At 42.8% G+C, this 19,474-nt stretch overlaps 1 protein-coding gene across 2 annotated transcripts in view; it reads right to left on the reverse strand.

Annotated features, from left to right (window-relative positions):
* Positions 1 to 19,474, reverse strand: part of Ankfn1 (ankyrin repeat and fibronectin type III domain containing 1) — a 384,629-nt gene that overhangs the window by 51,850 nt on the left and 313,305 nt on the right. For both annotated transcript variants that reach the window (XM_036197222.1, XM_036197223.1), the window contains exons 8-13: positions 18,066 to 18,163; positions 15,477 to 15,567; positions 10,002 to 10,109; positions 3,934 to 4,033; positions 3,455 to 3,587; positions 2,859 to 2,975 (exon numbers count right to left, since the gene is read on the reverse strand). In XM_036197222.1, coding sequence (XP_036053115.1) covers positions 2,859 to 2,975; positions 3,455 to 3,587; positions 3,934 to 4,033; positions 10,002 to 10,109; positions 15,477 to 15,567; positions 18,066 to 18,163 — 647 coding nt within the window. The remainder of the gene's footprint in view (positions 1 to 2,858; positions 2,976 to 3,454; positions 3,588 to 3,933; positions 4,034 to 10,001; positions 10,110 to 15,476; positions 15,568 to 18,065; positions 18,164 to 19,474) is intronic.

Consider the following 19,474-nt stretch of genomic DNA (forward strand, 5'->3'; position numbering starts at 1 on the left):
GGAAAGTTCTGAGATTAAGAGCGTTTGTGGAGGAGCAAGCCTTAGGTCGGAAGGATGAGACTATAGCTGGTGTTGAAAGAGGGGTGAAGAAAGACAAAGAAGCAATGGTCTGGCAACCATTGTTCTGCATGAAGATGAAAGGTACTGTGGGGAGAGTGACCTAACTCTGAGGACAGAGAAAGGCTCCCCGAGGAAATGTAAACATTAACCTGAGACCTAAAGGCTACATAGGAATTAGCAAGGCAAAGAGGTGAAAAAAGAGAGCATTCTAAGCAGAAAATGGCATATATACATTAGCAGAAGAGACCGAGAAAGACAAACGAGAATGTGTGAGACAATCAGGAGAGGATGGCGTTATGGAAGCCAAAGAAGGTGCAAGCTTCAAACAGCAGAGCAGGACCAGGCGTACCAAGTACTGCTAGGTGTCAGTCTCGAAGATGACTCACAAGGGTCCATTGGAGTTAGTGATGCTGAAGTCATTGGCAGGGATGGAGAGAAATTTCATGAAGGCCTGCTACACAATTTGGGGGTTCTCTTAAAGAATACAAAAGTAGATGTTAATTTAGAATGAGAAAAGAAATCCTCACTTTTCCTTCCCTCCTCTGCCAATACTGGAGTTTGGGTCCCCCTTTCTTCCTGAAAATTCTTTAGGCAGTTTCTCAGAAATGCCAATTGATTGTAGTCCTACCTTCTCTTCCCCAACCCCAAATACCCTGGATCTCCCATACATGCAGCCTCATCATTCAGGTGGGCATCCCTACACCCCAACTTCGTGGTGTTATCCGCTCTGGTGACTGGTGGCCTGATAGTGAAGTTTTGTAGGCATGATAGTAGAGCTGATGGGGGAATTCAAAGGTTGGTGGGGAAGGAGGCTATAAGCAATTCTTTCAAAAAAGTTAGTGTGAGGAATGAAAAATGATTATTTGGTAGCTGAAAGGTTATGTGAGGGCACTTTAGGCATGAGGCTAACTTGAAGATGAGGTTTTTGAAAAAGGATTTATCACCTTTAATTATATATGTGTATCTGTGTGAGGGTTTGTACAGGTAAATGAAATGCCCATGGAAGTCAGAGGTGATGGATCCACCTGCAACTGGAGTTACTGGTGACTGTGAGCCACCTGATGTAGATTTAGGGCACAAACTCAAGTCCTCTGCAAAAGCAGCAAGTGCTCTTATAATATCACCAAGGCATCTCTCCAGTCTGAGAGGAGTATTTTAAGCGAAGATAGAAGAGATGAGATTCAGAGCATACATGGAGGAGCAAGCCTTTAGTTGTGAGGGCGAGACTGTACAAACTGTTGTTGGAACAGGGGCGAGAAAGAGAAGGTGAATATCTAGGCAGGTTTTGAAAATTTGGTGGTGGAAACTCATTCACATCTCTTAGAAGATTAGTGATGTGGTCACCATCGTCAGGATGGAGAATGGGACTGATGTAGGAGAATGAAGAAGGGCTTTAAATAGTTGCTTTATAGTGTGAGAAAACAGGTTACTATAGAAATGCAGCGAAACCACCAGACAGCCTCCTAGGTGGGAATTGTGGCTGTATGTGGAGTAGAAAAACTATCAGTCCTTTTCATGCATACTGTTTGTTTCCTTTGAGAAATCTGAGTGAAACTACTTTAGGGTAGACATGTTGGACTGATCTAGGCTTACATTTTTTTTTTTTTTATCTCAGACAAAAATCTAGAATATTTTCAAGGAGTGATTGTGATGTATCACAGAACCTCATCTTGATAAAGAGGGAAATAGTCTCAAAAGATGGTGGGATCAGAAGTTTAGAGTAGGAAGCAAGGAAATCTAAGAGTGTTGTGGTATGAACTGGGCAGGGTCACACTGGCCATTGAGGTATCCCTCAGCATCTGACTGCATGGTTAGCAACAGCCCATCTTCAGGTTCCTGATAGCACATGGAAGTGTTCAAGGATGCATCCAGTCGACACACAACCAAGAGCTTTGCTTGAAATTCTAAGGTGGGTCAGTCTGTGCTCAGGCATATCCTAGTATTATGATGGGCTGGTGGAGGGGCAGAGACTCTTGGAAACTTCTTTCTCTTAAAGAAAAAGCAGTTTGGAAGATGGTGGCATAGTCCAATCAAAACTTCCCTTTGTTGTAGGGGGAGATTCTCAATTAAGTGTGAATTGTAATGAACACTACTAAAATCTGAAGCCACTGAGAACACAAGATGGTCTCTGCAGTGGAGTAGAACACAGAGGGGCAAATGTAACCTTTTCTAGCAACATGGTAATTGTTATGCAGTTTTAGGGTTTAGTTGTTATTGCAGGGGTTCAAAAGAGAAATTCTCGTGATTGTAGGTGGGGATGGAGCTAGAAGATCTTTATGAACTTTTTATACCATGTTTGGTGTGGGCCTACTGGCCAAATACAGCCTACCTTCCAATTTGCAAATTTCTAGAGATTATAAGAGATAGTTTTCTAAGTAGATACACATCATCGACAGAGGCTTGGGGTTCTCTTAAAGACACCAGCTTCATATATGTGCATAGGCTTTTCTAAAGCAACACACCAGAGAACTGCTCTAACCTCCTGCTGCATTCTGCTCCCTTCATCCAGTCAAGCTCCCCTTGTTCTAAGGTGATGAATGTGAACCCTTGAAGAAGAACTGAGCTTACTGATTAGCAGCAAATGAGGAACTCTGATTTCCTCACTCTTTCTTTAGGATTCCATACCGAAGGCCAACATGAGTAGGTGCATAGTCAGATCGCCTAAGAAGCCTTCTGGTGGCCAGAGAGACCTGAAAGAGGAGGGAGCCCACCCTTCTCTTCAGGTAGGGTTGGTGACTGAGCTCTTCAAGTCTGAAGACACTCTCCTTGAGGGTCTGAGCTCAAGCCTGCTCCCTCACCTGTAGCTGGGCGGTTGCAGCAAGCATCTTCTGCCGAGTTTGCAGCACTGTGGATGAGGACATGGAGATGGGCACACTTTGCCTCAGCCACCTTATGTCTTCCCACATACAAGACAGCTGCAAGAGAAGTCACGAGGTCACATCATCGTCCAAGCCAGTGAATGATTTAGGTTAAGGCATCAAAGCAAAGCAGGAGAAGGAAACCTGACCCCACCCCCCCATATTTGTTCTCCAGTCCATTTTCAGATACACACGAAACCACTTTTTGATCTCCGTCCAATTGGAAAAAGATCTGAATGTTAATGAAACAGTCAGATCTACATTTTAGTCTTTGCCAAATGATCCCATAACTCTGAATAGTGGAGACACAATCTGACAGGATGCACGCTTCTTTGCTTTGAAACTGTAGTGGAGACACTACTTCAGCCTTAAAAAAAAATGACATAGGGCATACTGGGGCCATAAGGGATCTTTGAAATAATTTACTCCCACCCCCAAACTTTGATCATGAGAGACCCCTCAACTAACGTTTCAGAGATTTACGTGCAGTAACCCTGGTGCGAGACAGGGAAAAATGAAATGAGGACTCAGTGTACCTTTGTGAACCATAGAAAGTCTTGTGTAACAGAGCTGGTGTGAGAGTCATCTATTTCAACAATTGGTATTTGATCTTCATTGGTGACTAACATATTGTCTTTATAATAAAATATAACAGCTATGTAGAGTCCTCTACAAAGAAAAAGAGAAAGAAAAAACAAGTCTTCAACAGTTTGCTTTACCAAACGAGTCTCAGGAAATGATATATATAGATATGTGTATACAATTAAATATGTATGTATATATAATTAGTTTTAGACATGATGTAAGCTGAATTTAAAATGCACCTAGGAACATATTTTTGCTATGCATTGGGAATTTACTGGCTAGAGCTTAGAGATTGGTGTCTTTCCCAAATTCTCAGGAGAATTCATTCTTTTAATAAAAATACATACTTTTTACTTGGCTTCCATTTCGAACCCTGGCTAGTTCATTCCTGAGGTGTTAAGACTACCTACAGAAAGTGTTTAGGACCCACCGTTTCAAGGTCTTCACAAACTTGTTGGAGGAATGGAACAGGTGCTTTAGGCTCCTTGACACTGACTGCTTGCGGCCCGTGGTTTGCAATTTCGAACTTTCTGGAATGCAGAAAGAAGATGCAGTGCAGATTCCATTGGACAGCTCAACGTTTCTGCTTTCCCTTCCTACTTCCTGCCCTTCCCTTGTCCCTGTGTGTCACTTACCAATTTCATACAGGGGTCCAGCTTACTGTTTCTTCAAGAAACTTGTCTTTATTGAGGTACTGGTTGCTCTGGCCTGCACTGGAAATGCCCCTAATAGGCTCATGTTTTGAGTGTTGGGTCTCTAGAAGTGGAGTTGTTTGGTAGTTGGGAGGTTTTTTTTTGGGGGGGGGGTGAGGCCTGGCTGTTGGAGATAGCTTACTGGGGCCAGGCTCTTGGGGGTGTATTGTCCATTTGGCTGTCTTACCTTTGGATTCCCCAAAGAGTGAATGACACTTACTGCCATGTACGGCTGCCTCCTGATAGCTGAGCACTTCACCAGGCCTTCTCCATCAATGGTGTGAAACCGTGAGAGAGGACAAGTCCTTTCTGCCTGGTGTTTTGTCAAAGTTGTGAAAGACTAGTTCCTCCCCAGTAGCTGGCTCAGGCAGCAAACAGCTCTTCACAAATGTTAGAGGTGGGCAATATTTATAACTGAGGGAAACCGCTTAAGGTCTTTTTATACTCACAATCAAGGTGAGTGCTTTCTTATCAAGTAAGATGAAGAGAAAGGGAACCAATTCCCTTTCCCCTTCCCCCTTTACCACCTGGATTTTTAATATTCACCATTTCTCAATGCTTTCAAAGTTCCCTTGTTAGTTTATATATCTAGTTAAATCTTTTCCTTTTAGGGTTAATATGAGCACATTACAGAAGATCTGGAGAATAGAAAAAAGAAAAAAGGGGGGGACAGATTTACCCAACTCATTCCACCACTTGATATAACTACAATTAGCATCCTGGGACAGTCTTTTCTAGTATGTATGTTTACTTATGAGAGTATCTGTAGGTAGTAGAGAACCCAGCCTCAACAGATATATCTACATCACAGCTCCTGCTCAGGGAACCACAGAAGAGGGGACAGAAAGATTGTAAGAGCCACCAATACCAGGAAGTCTGCTGTCCTAGAAATGGCTAAGTAAACAAGACAGGAACAGTGACACGGTCAATAAACACGGAGACTCGGAGAGGGGGAAATTTCTCAAGGTCCCACCCCTAGAGAAAGACCTACAGGAAACTATTGGCTGCTGGGAGAAGGAGAAGTAGCCTCTCCCAGGGATGAGTCCCCTTTATTGATTGTCCAATGCAGAGTGGCCAGCCCTGAAACTATATACACAACAAAACCAAAGCGGATTTAGCAGGTTGTGCATTATATGTATATTTGTGCATATGTACGCACACACATGTATATATTTAACTGATAATCAAAGATGTCATCAATTTGAGGAGGGGGACATGGGAAGAATTCAAGCAAGGGTAGCAGAGAGGAGTTGGAATAGTTCATTTAATAACATGAACATTTTAAACAGGAAAAACCAAAATAAAAAGTATACGTGTAGGGATAGCTCTCACTATTACCTTTATTGTTTAGATGGAGGGGCTGGGACTGAGAAATAGATGAACTGTCCAAAATAGCAAAAGCGGTCCCCAGAGGGACTGAGTAAATCATTTTGGGAAAGCGGCTGTGTGTGTCTCTGTAGGTGTGAGTGTGAGTATATCGCCCACGTTTCCTCACCTGTTGGTAACCCAGAGTTATTCCTGATAGCCGTGGTAGAATCCCCAGCTGTCTGTAAACGGTCTTTGCAAGCAATGCTCCATGATTTATTTACACGACTTATTCTGTTGTATGTAGTAAAGGGAAGCTGAGGTTATTGGTGTCATCACTGAGCTTTGGCAGGCCTGTTCCCAGGGATGAGAACAGAAGCCCAACACTGCTGTTAGACAGAGAAGCCTGGGGACGGGGGGAAATGGCCCATGCTAGCGGCCCACCCAGTGTGGCTCTGCCTATGATCCTACAGGAGTCATTGGCTGACATGTGCACTTATGTCAGCTTCAGACTTGGTGCTAGTAATAGTTGCTCCTGGAAGAAAAAGGTAAAATAATTTCTGTTTCTGATTTGAACATGAGTTTGACTGTTGGAGAACAGTCCTGCTGTTCAAGGCTGGGAGTCAGCGTAGCCATCGCCTGCCACTCTGTCTAAACCTTGCTAAAATCAGAACAGGCAGGGAAGGAAATGGATTCTATAAGGACAAATCAATGGGAACAGAAGACAACGGTAAGTGAGGTTTGGGAGTAGAAAGCAGATAGACAGATGGACTTAACAGACTCTAGAAAAATGAGGCTTAAATACCCCCAGTGGACCATTGAGAAGTAACCTGGTTTACCCCATAGCCTGATGGCTGCTAGTAGGGGGAGGGGATGCATATGCAGCTAAAATTGGGAGTTTCTGAAATCTGTTTAAAAATCAGACTTCTAGATTCCTCCTCTACTGCATCACTAGACAAAGACCCCTTTCCTACCCTAGATGAAAGTTAGTGGCTTGTTCTCTACAAAGTAAAACAAACAGAAAAAACAAATCAATGAACAACAGAAACCAAAGCCCCTGGAGTAGGAGACAGGGAGACCTTAGAGACAACAGGAAATGGGATGGCAGTGGTCATGGTACTAGGTATTAAAATGGGTAGCCTAAATAAAAGTTTTCCCATATGATATCTACCCATTATGTTCTCAGAACACACATACTGAAAGTCGTACTTTCTAGGCAGGAGCTTGGAAGAAATTTCTCTAAGAATTTCACCAGAGAACACACCCACAGATTATGGCATTGGTGACTTCCCAATGAAAACACGGCACCCGTTCACCTGACAGTGAAGCCTGTGAATACAGTTCCTTGTCCATGTGCTCAGAACTCCCCAGTGGCTACTGGTCACTCTTCCTTTAAATTTGAGCAGACACTGAAGGCTCTTTAGGCAGTTAAAGGACATGCCCACCAAGAAGCACAAAGGCCAACACCAGGTAAAAGAGCTAGTCTGAAGGGAGACTGTGTTGAGCAAACCCAAAATGGATCAAAATAGAGCTTGCCATTAACATTCTGAGAGACAAGACAGGGATTACTTGTTTCTTAATAGTAGAACAAAAGAGCATTGGGAATTAAAAATGTTATCAGAAAATTCAAAATCCAACAGAAGCCTTAGGAAATGAAAGTGATAATTTTTTTTTTTTTTTTTTTTTTTTTTTTTTTTTTTAGAAACTGGAGCAAAAGGATGTCAGGATGGAAACGAGAGAGGAAAATTAAATAAAATGAAAGGAATTGAGCTAGGTGTGGTGGCACACAACTGATATCCCAGCCCTGAAGGCAGGGACAGGAGAATTACCACAAGTTTAAGGCCAGCCTGGTCTGCATAGTGAGTTCCAAGTCAACAAGGCCTTTATGTTGAGACCTTCCCTCCCTTAACAACAAACAAAAACCAAGGGCATAGAAAGACATCAAAAGGACTAGTCTAGGAGACTTCAACTAGCAAGAATTCTAGCAGGAGAGAAGAGAGGCAAAGGGTGGTGGTGGTGGAGGTGGAAGAGATGAAGTCCCACATGGGAGGCTCTGGGACTGGTCGGACAGGGTTTGGGGAGAAGGGAAGCTTGTTTACTGCTTCTGCACCAGAGTCTGCTGTGTATTAATAGGTGCAGATCCCGCTCAGCACAGTGGAGTCAGCCAAGCACTGTGGGTGGAGAGTGGTACCATTCTTTATGCACAAGAGCACCGAAGGAAAAGAAGCTAGAGTTTGTGAGGTCTTTCACTGTGCGGAGTGTGTTGAGTCTGTGGCCCCATTTCCTCCTCATAACAACACTGTAAGTTAGACAGCCTGGTTTTCTGATAAGGAAGCTGTGATCAGGGCTAGGTTAAATGCTCTTTCCAAAGCTCTAAATGGTAGAACTAGGACTTGGGGTAATTTTTTTTTTTCTAATTACAAAGTTTATAAAGGTTTATGTCCCCAATAAACCACAGTATCTCAATGTAGTGAATATTCAAAACAACAGCTTCATAGTCTCTGTGAGCAATCTTTACACAGCCTCTGCATATCCTTTGAAACAGAGTTGTGTTGACATGTCTTAGAAGTGTTCTTTTTTTCTGTGAGCTAATTTATTTTGTCTTGACTGGTCATAGGTCAGCCTTTCCCAAAGTTTACAACATAGAATCCCAAATCTATGGCAAAGTCTTCATATGGCTGAAGAGTCTGGGCAATGTTGTTTAACCATGTTTTCTAGGTTCTTTACTGGAGTCTTTAATACTCTGGTGTCTGTTTTACAATCCCATGAGAGGGATGAAGAATTCAGTGTCTCCTAACCTTATCTGACCTGAACTCTTGAGCTGAGTCTCTCAGAAGACTGCTGCACCTCTCATGTTGTATTATTTTCAGTGCCCAGGATACACTTTAACAAATTTTAAAATGTCCCTTTTGGTGAAGGTCTACTTTATTCCTTAGTTACATCATTCCTTATATGATGTATACAGCTATGGTTTGGAAAGGGGCATGGGCATGCATGTCAAGAGTTGAGTGGAAACTATAGAAATAATTGAACTACCCAGGAGATCATCTCTTGGTTACTGGATAGTAATCACATAGTAATAGGGAGAGTATCTGAGTCCTTACTAATATACAAATAAAAAAACCTTCCTGGTCATGGGCAGTTTCAGTTTCTGTCCTCAGAATACCAAACACAGAGTGGCTATGGGTTGCAAAGAGCACCTGTCCAGTCGCTGGATCACCTTTGCTTTCTTACAGGAGTCAGAGCAGAAAAGAGAGGAACTCAGGTAACACCACACTTGATGAAACAAGCCCCAGGAACCCAGGACTGAGTGGACTTTGGTCATGTAGAATGTTGCAGGTTTCCTTTGCTTGGTGGTGGAGGGGGTGTCAAGTCTTCCCAGAGATGCAGGAATGAAAACCCCACGTAGGCTTCCTTCTCCAGCTGCTCTTGTACATATTTACATCTGCTAATGAGCCACTCATTAGAAAAACACTTGTCCTCATCTCCAGCCAGAGCCAATGTTTCTGAAGGGCCCTGTTGTCAGAGCTATACAGTAATTGGGAAACTTTTTGCTAATGCTAAGTATGATTTATGCCTCATCTAAACAGCAAGAACAGCATCTTAGTTTGAGCCATGGGTTTTTTACCCAGCTGGCTCAGCAGTGCCCTGAATCTAGAGCACAGAGTAGTCAGAGATCTGATGGGAGCATGGAAAATGAAAACTTTATGGAGGCTTTAATTCTCCAAATAAAACTAAGTGCCTCTTCCACGAATCATTACACAGATCAGAAACCTGACCCTGGCCCATCTGAGCAGCCCAAGTAACAGAGAAGCTTTTAAAAGCATCTCGGAGTCTCTGGGTGAAGTGGGGCTAAAATCGAGAGGAGGTGAGCTCTCCTCCTGCCCCAACGGTGGAATGGAGAAAGACTATAGTTCAAGGCGGGATTAAAGTTCAGCAGGACAAACATGAGGCACAACAGGAAGATTGGGCTTGGCACCACAAGTCCCAGGCCATAGCTTGGCGTTATGACCTTGGGCAAATCTACTTAGCCTCCCTTGTCATGGCCAAAGCAAGGATGAAGTTGGCATGGCGGATGTGAAAATGCATTGTAAGCTATTTTATCAATAGAAGTGAAGGCTTGTTGCATTGTCCTTGCCGGAGCGCCCTCCACGGTGCTCGGGGTGAAATGCTGAGGAAGCTTGTCTCAAGAAGGCCCACGGATGATTCTTGTGAAGGGCCAGCTCAGTGAGACGGGAACAGTAGCGGAGGCTGTGTTTTTCTCGTGCCTATTTTCAAAGTGTCTGTGTGGAGAGAAAGAGAGAGGATGGGGAGGAAAGGAGAGGGAAGGCTCTGTGGAAGGGTTAAAGCAAGATAGTGCTGTAAAGTGATTCCAGATGTACAAATATTAATATCTCTTTTTCCCTGATGAATGAGAAGGTATGACCCAGCTAGGAAACTGCTAAAATTACCGGCGCCACCGAGACCTCAGTCGATGGCCCAGCACAGATTTTATCCTTACCCCGGCAGCTGTAATGCTGATGAAGGGCTCGGACCTGCTGCAGCAGGCTCTCCAGAACTTCGCTCTGTCCCTTGTGTCTGGGCTCTCTGTCGTCATAGTCTTTCCAGTCTATTGAACAAAAGAAACAAACAGAGGGAAATTGTAAAGCAGAGGCGGCCCCGGCCCTGCCTTGCCTGAGGTGCTGGGGTTTTGTGTTCCCTACCCACAGGCTCCGTGGATGAGCACCCAGCACACGCAGACCTGGCAGGCGATGCCGACATGCCGACGGTTGGTTTGGGAGCTGCCATTGTTCAGAGCTCTATGCAAAACAGTAATTGTGGTTGGCTTCTTGTGTTGGGCAGTTTCGGGGCAAGAGAAAATGGTACTTGAGAGCCAAAAGAAATAGGAAATTTGGAAGTCCAGTATCTCCTCTCCTAGCCCTCCCTCCCCTGCTGAGCATCCCCTGTACTATCAGTGCCCCTGGTACCTCTTCATTCAGCACCCCGAGTTTCAACAGGATTTTCACAGTAGGAAAGACGGGAGGGTGGGAATGTGCAGACTAGATGAAATCCACAGTCCCAAAGCTTTTATTGTAGGTTTCACACTTTTGGCCAAATTGACATTTCTTTCCAAGGAAAGAGCCCATGTCAGATGCCAAGAAATGGAAATCTACATTTTGCTCTAATGAATGTCTGCTTTGGTGAGCTGGCACAGCAGCCCCTGCACATACTCCGAGCCACCAACCACCCTGTCTGCTTGGTCTCTAAATATACAGTATTAGCTTACATGGCAAATTTAAATTACAGTCCCCGCTGAGACTTTCTCCCCCTTCTATTTTCATTCCAGTTGGCTATAATGATATCAAGAGTAATAACTCATCTGGGACTAATGTCAAGATCGCAACTCTGCTGTCTCCAGCTCTAGATTTCCCTCGAGCTGGTCAGTTCACCTCATTGTCCATCTCTGCTCCTATCCACCCTCCTCTACTTTTGACTTCTGAATATCTTAAAAACAACTTCAAGTATATCCCCATGAAGGCTAGTCACTCCACCTCAGAGAAGCCTGTCAGTCCCTGACAGAATTGTTTTAAAAGTACAGCATCGTCGTTGTTCAGACACTCAAGTCCTTCACAGCAGAGAGGTCCAAGCATCTCACAGTGGTCCATCTGAAGTCCAGAGATGTATATGTTTTGGAGAGATCTCATTGGGTATCAGCTAATCCCAGAGATGGTACAAGTTGGATCATGTAGGGTAATGTAAAGTTAGGTTTCAGGGTGCACTAAACTCCAGTGTGAGCATCGGCTCCTCCTGTTCCCAGTTCACTGCAGGGAAGTTCTTTATATCGACAGGACCTTCACTCCCTAATCTGAAAAATGAGGATGGTGTCTGTCTTGTGAAAGGTTTATGAGGATGAAATGAGAAGTATATTAGGGATCTGGCACAATGCCTGTCCCATGACAGGCATTCTGTAAATAAGACTTGAAGGCAATTCAGTATGGAAACACTATTTTTATTCCATCTGATGATTATCTAGAAAGAAGGGGGTCTCATAGTTTTTCAAGCCCCTCTTCCTTCCCATTCCCTCTTATGTGCAGTTCATTTTACCTTGGGAAGATGAAGCCGAGACATCCCTTCCCTATTCCAAACCTGCCTCTCTCAGCTCGGAGGCCCAGCCAGCGCTGACATGACGGCCTGGTGACCTTGTATATAGTTATCATGCTCCTTTCATTATACTGCACATGTTTATTTTTTCTTTTGGGCAAGAGAGTTAGATCTTAGTTGGAGTTTGTCTGTTGGGGCTTAGTTGTGGTCAACTCTGGAGACAGAAGATTGGCACAGGTGCCTTCTGTTCCTTGTGGGCAAGAGCTATTGACTGAACTTCTCTTTGCCCTGTTTGTCTCCATTACAGAGTCAGTTTTTAATCTCTTTGGTAGGATGAGATTGAAAAGAAAGTATGAGCCAGCCAAGTAACATCCTGGGCACACGGGAAACGCTCAGTATGCCGTTGGCAAAGCACTGGGAATCTAAGCTTGATGGTGTTCAGGAAGGCTGGGACATTTGAAGTTTAGGGAAATAACTGCCACAGGCCTTTAGACTACAGCACTGCTTGCATCTGGACACAGAATAAACATTGCCATCATGGACGTGCACGGGTCATTGGTCCTTTTGTTGGAGGGATGCCTCTCAAGTGCCTATGGTACAGTGAGGATGAGCAGGAGCCTGTGCTGGAGTCCTTCTCCTGGGTGGCTGAGTTAGTACACGGACCTGAACATGCTAATGTGTTCTAATGAGTCTCTAATGCTGTCATCAGTACTGGGAGGGGGTGCTGGAATGGGTCTCAGCTTCTCGGCTTAGCCCTTTCACAGTGGAGTTGAGCTGGATCTGATGACTTTACGATACATACAAAAATTGCTAATGCTCAATTGCAGCCCCAGCGAGCACTGAACAATGCCAACATTTTGGAAAGAATGAGTTTTTCTCATAGATGTTTGGAAAGTTCTGATGACTACATAAAATAGGAGACTGCAGGGATGAGGGAGAAAATTGAAAATATATTAAGAAATCAGGACCCTGACAGGAGTAAACTTCCCATGGTAGGAAAAGAGCAGATTGTGGCACATAATACAGCTCACTGTTCTGGTAATGAGACACTTCAATTGCAACACAATGCAGGGCTTACATTCACTGGCCGTATCAGGGTTTTCCTGATCGTAACTCAGACAAGCCTGTCTGGGTGCTTTTCTCTTATTATGTACCATACCATATAACATAAGTCTATAAAAACACATTAAGGCCTTTTGTAAAAATATAAAAAAAGTTTTATAGCTTACTGGAACATATTACCAAATTTCCAATTACTCTGTCATGTTAGAGTACATTGTCCTCTAGTAAATATCTGAATACTGATACATGTTACATCACAATGTCATACTCTGTTTATAAATAGAATGAGAGTGTTTTTATATTGTTCTTTCCAAGTGATATGGCATGTCTGCAGCAACTCTAACCATATGCTAGATCTTCGACTCTTTGCCAGTTACCCTTGCTAATCAAACACACTGTTTTAGAAAGCATTGCTATTCACTATGCTAATTACCAATAAATAAAAGACTCCCCTAAGCCCCAAACAACCATTCTTGTCTTTCTGGAGAGAGGTCTACACATGAGCTTGTTAGAGAGAAGTGTATGAATAGAATGTACAACTCATAGAGCCCAAACATTTGAGCTTTGAGGTCAATGTGCCATATGCAGACCAGAATTTGTGTGGGGTGTACCTTTGGAATTAGTTTCACTCCTGTGCTTCCAGCTTAACAAGACTAGTCTTTTCTGTGTGTGTGTGTGTGTGTGTGTGTGTGTGTGTGTGTGTGTGTGTGTGTATTTTCTAATGCTCTGTCTAATGATACATACCCCCTGCTATTGCCAATAGGATCTGTCCCTTAGTGTCTTAATCTTGCAATTCCCAGCACAAGTTTCTGATACATCTTCAGCAATGGAAATATCCAAACCAAACTAATGATGAAATCATCAAATGTAGATGAGTCGGGGGCCTTGGAGAGCACTGGCATTGGTGGTCCGAGGCTAGGTGAGACCCTGCATAACTACGGATTCTACTAGAGGAGGTAGGCATGGTTGACTGGCCTTCAGCCTGCTTCTTTGACTGATAATAGGGCTCTAGTTACAACAGGAAACATGGAAGGATCTTGAGCAATTCAGGTTTGAATCATGGTTCAGCTGGGTACCAGTGATGTGGCCTCCAAAAAGGCTCCACCCGAATGCCAGTTCAAAGGACTCTGTAAATATGCCTCTTATGTTAATAGCTCCCCGGTCAGTCAAAGAGATCAAGCTGACTGGGTCAAGTTCTTAGGTTAATGCCCTGAATGGAATGAGTCTTACAAAGGTTGTGTCTGATGCAGGGGATGCTGCTGCAGATGATGACAGTGATGCTGACCCACAAGTCAATAGGGAAGACGAAGGACTGCTGTGAGGGTAAGGAAAGACACTGCACAGAAACCTCAACTATGTATGTGTGTGCACATATGTATGTGTGCATGTGGAGGCCAGAGATAAAACTTGGGTGGTTTCCTTAGTTGCTATCCACCTTGGTTTTAAAGATAGGGTCTCTCACTGAGCCTGGAATTTTCTAGGCAGCCCAAAGCTCCTTCTATTTCTGTCCTGTCCCCAGCAATTGGGATTACAAGTGTGTACCACCACACCTGGCTTTTTTTAAATGTGGGTTTTGGGGATCAAACTCAGGTCCTCTTACTTGTGTGGGTAGCACTTTACCAAGTCAGCCACCTCTCCAGCCCGTGTTATATTTTGATAGTGATCTAGTCACATCCTAGTTGTTATAGGTGAACTAATAGTAAAATGAATGGACTCCCTACATTTTCTATTATTATTTTACATAAAAACTGTACTGTAGGATTTTTTTTGCACATTTCTACACAATGAGTTTTTTAAACACATATTTTTAAGTGATTGATAATATTTGGCTCTTTAATATAGATATTGAATATACCATACTTTACCATTACACAAATATTGGGTATTTGTTTTCTTTGCTACACATGATATTTAGCTACTATTAATTACTGCTGCAGTACACATTTTGTGCATAATTGTTTATCTGCACCTCTGTTTCCTTAAACTAGCTCCCAAGAGGTAAATTGAGGTAAAGGAAATGGCTATCCATAAGGCATTTGAATAAGATCCAAGTTGAGTTCCAGAAATGATTAAGCAGTTCTCACTCACAAGAAGCACATGACAGTACTCTTAACTATAACATTAATGACTTTTTAAAAAGATGAAAATAGAGCCCAGAGCACTGGGCTCATTGTAAAGAACAGCCTACTCTCTTGCATGTCTGGAGTTGTTTGTTCTGGTTAATTAAATTTTCTGGTTAACAAGGAGTTATAACAAACATACCAGGCATACATTATTAATCTTCAAATGACTGCAAGACATCTTTGCTGGGTTCCTCAGCCACTACTAAAAAGTTTAGATGTTGTGTTTCTTGGGAAGTGACTGTTAATAAAAAAAGCTTTTCTTTTGGCAGAATGTCAGATAAAGCAAAGGGGTTTGATTTCATTCTCATAGGAGATCAATGTGATGTGTCCACTGTAGGTGAGGAAAGGAAAAAAGGGCTAAGATGGATTGCATACTCTGGGCTGGCCAATCTCATGGTGTCCTCTCCATCCCTGAAAAGTCCTGTGACAGGAAATGATTTAGACCCATTCTACAGATGTTGAATTGAGGCTGAGAGTTTCAGTAACCTTTGAAGGCTACAACTCAGACACCACTCTCAGGAAACTTGTGATTTCAGATGCCTTCTTCTCTACCCTGAGTTGCCTTTCTGTGAGCATTTCTGCAGAGCGATCATCATTTTATAGCCCAGCTGCTGCTGTGAGAAGCTGATGAGGGGGAGGGAAGCTGGCAGGGACACCTTAGGGATGGAGTAGTTGAGCATGTTGCCATCCTGGAAGTAGCTACCACCTACTAGAGGGAGAGGCACATGCCGGCGTTGTGGTCTGAGCTGGCCCCCATCCTTTCATGTTGTAAGCTGAGACTTGAACAAAATACTGTTGGCCCTGCAAAGAATTGAAATAGGAAACTGCATTAGGCATTAGAATCCATCATGTTCACATTTGAAGGAGTCTCTTACTTTCTTGATTTCAGAATTGGAATATCATAGTTATTTTTTTCTGACTCCCTATGCCCCTAAATCATAGGTCACTTCCATCTTTCTATCTCCATACCTACCTGTCTACAAACTTACACATACAAAAATCGATTTTATATATACATATATATTTGTTTGTATAAAATAAATTTTTCCATATAATATATTCTGATCACAGTTTCCACTCCCCTAGTTCCTCCCAGATCCTTCCCACCATGTCACCTACTCAACATGTTCTTTTGTTTTCTCTCTTTAGAAAACCAACAGGCAAACAAAGAAGCCAAAATAAAAAATAAAATAAACAAAAAATAGAAAAAACAAAAAAGCCCAAGAGACAGACAGACAAGACTTTCCCCACTCCATAAAACCACATGTTCTACAATCCACGAGGTTCTACTAGGTTTATCAACAACAGCAAGCTCCCACCCTCACTTTTTCCCCTCCCTAGAGCCAACCAGCCTCAGCTGGTCAAGTTACTGCAGAAAATGAACAAGCCACAGTAACAACCTTGGCAGACTAGCGTGTGAAGGCAGATCTCATTCTGTTAGTGCCTGCATAGTACTTCGCTGTGAGCAGGTGCCTCTGTTATTTCAGCCAGTCCTTCACGGGTGGATTCTGGGACTCTTCCCATTTTGTGCCACAATAAATAATGCTTCTATGAACATCCTGTACTCAGCTGTTCAAGCATGAAAAAAATCAGCTTTCTGATGTGACTTCATTTCAAAGCCACTATTAAAAGAATGGCCTATATTCTTTAACATCTTTTTATGGCATTAAGAATTAAGGAGTTGATTTTTGCTTACAGATAATCCTTTAAAATGTTTTGTATGGTTTTAATGTTTGCTTTGAGGTTTCCTTTCTTCTGTTTTTTTCTTATTTTATTTTATTTTTTTCTGTGAAACCAAAGGGGTGTTAGAAAAGCCAATATTGGGTGAATGATTGCTTGCTGTAAGTGTAAAATGGCATTTGCATTAAAAAAAATCTTTGTGGAGATTTTGCTAGGATTTCAATGATATTACCTTACCATATGATGAAGTTAACACTTTTTTTCTAGCATTAGAAATTGGGTTTTATGCACTCAAGGTTATAGGGATGGCCTAGATCTCTAAATTTACTTCCAGGCATTTATATGCTCAGGATAATGTCTGCATCACTATTATTGGATGGTGCAGTGGGAAAAAAACCTTATCCTTAGAGAAGCTAGTTTAGATGTCAGAGAACCTCTCTGTGGAGAGTTTTCCATTTTTATCATGATATCACTCTTTCTTTTAAGCAATGGAAATTCCCTGGGGTTCTTTCTGGCCTCCTTCCACCAAGTGAGCCAGGGTGTTGGAGTCAGCCTTCTGCTGATAGCATCTCTGGGGCCACCCACTGGGGGCTTTGTTTGCTCTGGTAATCCACAGTTTTGGTCTCTGGTGTAGACATGAGATTAGGACTAAAAGTCAGGATTCTTGGTGGTGACCAAACCACCAAGAATTCTCTTAGAGTAAAACTGGATGCCGTTGGTTGATGGCAGCTTTTTAATGCTGGGTTTCAGGATTATACGCTGCAGATAACTGTTTTAATTGGCTAACCCCTAAGAAAATAACAGAAATATCTCTCTGCTCCTCCCATATGAAAATCTTAAGGTATTCATTATTTGAATTGTGTTTTAAAAGTTTTAGGTTACTCTTAAAATATCTTGATTTAAAATATTTTTTTTATCTTCTGAATTGTAATTGTTTGAGGTTATTTAGTTTCCTCAGTCTGAGCAGATTTGCTAGGTGTTTTTATTTTTTATTTTTTGCATTTTTGGATGCTCATTTGTGGTTCAAAATAAACAATTAATATTTGAGTTTCGATTGGTAAACAAATAAACATGGCTAGTTCTAGCTTTTCATTCACAGTTAAAGTTAGTTTATGTTACATAGAGATTGTACTTTTGCCATACAAAGTTTCTTTTCTGTAGTAGCAGATTTAGGCAGGCTTTCCCCCCCCCCCACTTTTTAATCAGGGGAAAAGGATTTCTCTCAGGAAATTGTGTGACTCCAATTGATGACTGATCTCAATGAGGCAGTGGGGGTGAGGGCTGGATGAGGCTGTTATTTTTACCATCAGACTGGGAGTCAAAATTGGATCTCTCAGAGCCTTTGATCCCCTGCAGATTAGACTGTGATCCAGAAGGCAGAGGCCTTCAAGGCTCACACGAGGCCAGTCCCTTTCTGATCTCTGAGAACATGGCAGCTTACAAAGTGGTTCATGCTGTCTGCCTCGCCTTTTGTGAGACTCAGATTATGGATACCAGACATATTACACTTAACCAATGGCAGTTGTTGCCAGCGGGCTGGGTGTTGCCTGGAGAGCAGCATTTGCTACCAGCGTCCCCGTGCAGAAGGCAGGGGAGGGCAACTCTGTCAGGACACTTACCGTGGTGAGGCCTGTGATTGTGCACCTCAGGGTCTGCAGGTTGTCCATGAGGATCTCCCCAGCCAAAGGGGCAAAGTCTTTAGACTTGCTCCACTCCACTGCAGGGGTGGGGGTGGGGAGAAGAGGACAAGACTCTGTTACTTGACAAGCAGTGCTGCAGGAAACAGCTTCCACCCAGCGCCTGGCCCCACATCCTCCTCAGATAGCTCACAGCCCTCTTTGGATGTCAAGTCACTTTCCAAATTCATGTTTTTTTTTTTTTTTTTCTTTAAAGATGAGCTCTCTACCAAGAGAAAAATAAATTAATCCTCATTTAGATGCTTTATAAGTCTTTGAAATCATGATAGGTACAATTTATATGGTAGTATGCATGCATTCTTAATGTGAGATGTAATGTATATTAAACATGCATTGGTTAATGATAGGGATGTGTTCTGAGGAATTCATTATCAGGTAATTTCCTCATAAGAATATTGTAGACTGTACTTACACAAACCTAAGTCAGTATGATGCACTAGGCCCTAGGCATTTAGCTTATTTTTTATTGAAATGTCTATAGGGTGAAAGACCCTAAGTTTTGTCCATGAGACTATTGCTATATAAAGACACCATGTGTCTGTGTACACACAAACATACAGGTACATTGTAGATAATAGGTCATTGAACATGGCAGTCCAATATATAAGTTACTGAATATGAGGACCAAAGGGTCCATTAGGATACTAACCTCCTAAGCCTGCCTTGGCCTCATTTTAATGAAAAAGCTTTTTTGAAGGCTGGGTTACATTCACATCTCAAATGAAGACACTTCTGCTCATTTCCTCTTTATCACCCAATGCCCACTCCTAAAACACCCTCTTCCTGCAGTGCCTCATACACTAACCTCTTCTACTTTCCTCTCTGAGCCTTCTCCCAGCCTTTCTCAGGTGCTTCTGCTGGATCTGGGGTCTGTGGCTGACCTGTCCAGTGTTCTTCTCCTCTGACATCCTGAAGTAGGTGTTCATTCACACTCCCCTCACCCAAATCTCCTCCTCCCACTGTACTATGTAGATGAATTTCTAAACAGTCTTATTAAATAAGAATCACAGAGCCAAATACAGGGGTGAAAGCCATAGAGATCAGAGAAATACAAATAGCCATCAACTAACCTTAGCTCACCACACCGCCGTAGCTTCCCAAGAGAACTGAACCTCTTCCTGTCTAACCTGCGTCTTTATTGCCTTGCTGTTCTGCCTTCTCATTGGCTCTTAGCCCAGCCGCCTCACTTCCTCGTCATTGCCTGTCTATACAGACCTCCAGGTCTCTATGGTTGGTACTTGGATAAAGGCTTGTGTCATCACGCTTGGCTGTGTCCTTGAACGTGCAGAGACTCTGCCTGCCGTGTGATCGGATTAAGGATGTGTGCTACC

This window comes from Onychomys torridus, chromosome 8 (genome assembly GCF_903995425.1).
Source record: "Onychomys torridus chromosome 8, mOncTor1.1, whole genome shotgun sequence".
Lineage (NCBI taxonomy): Eukaryota > Metazoa > Chordata > Mammalia > Rodentia > Cricetidae > Onychomys > Onychomys torridus.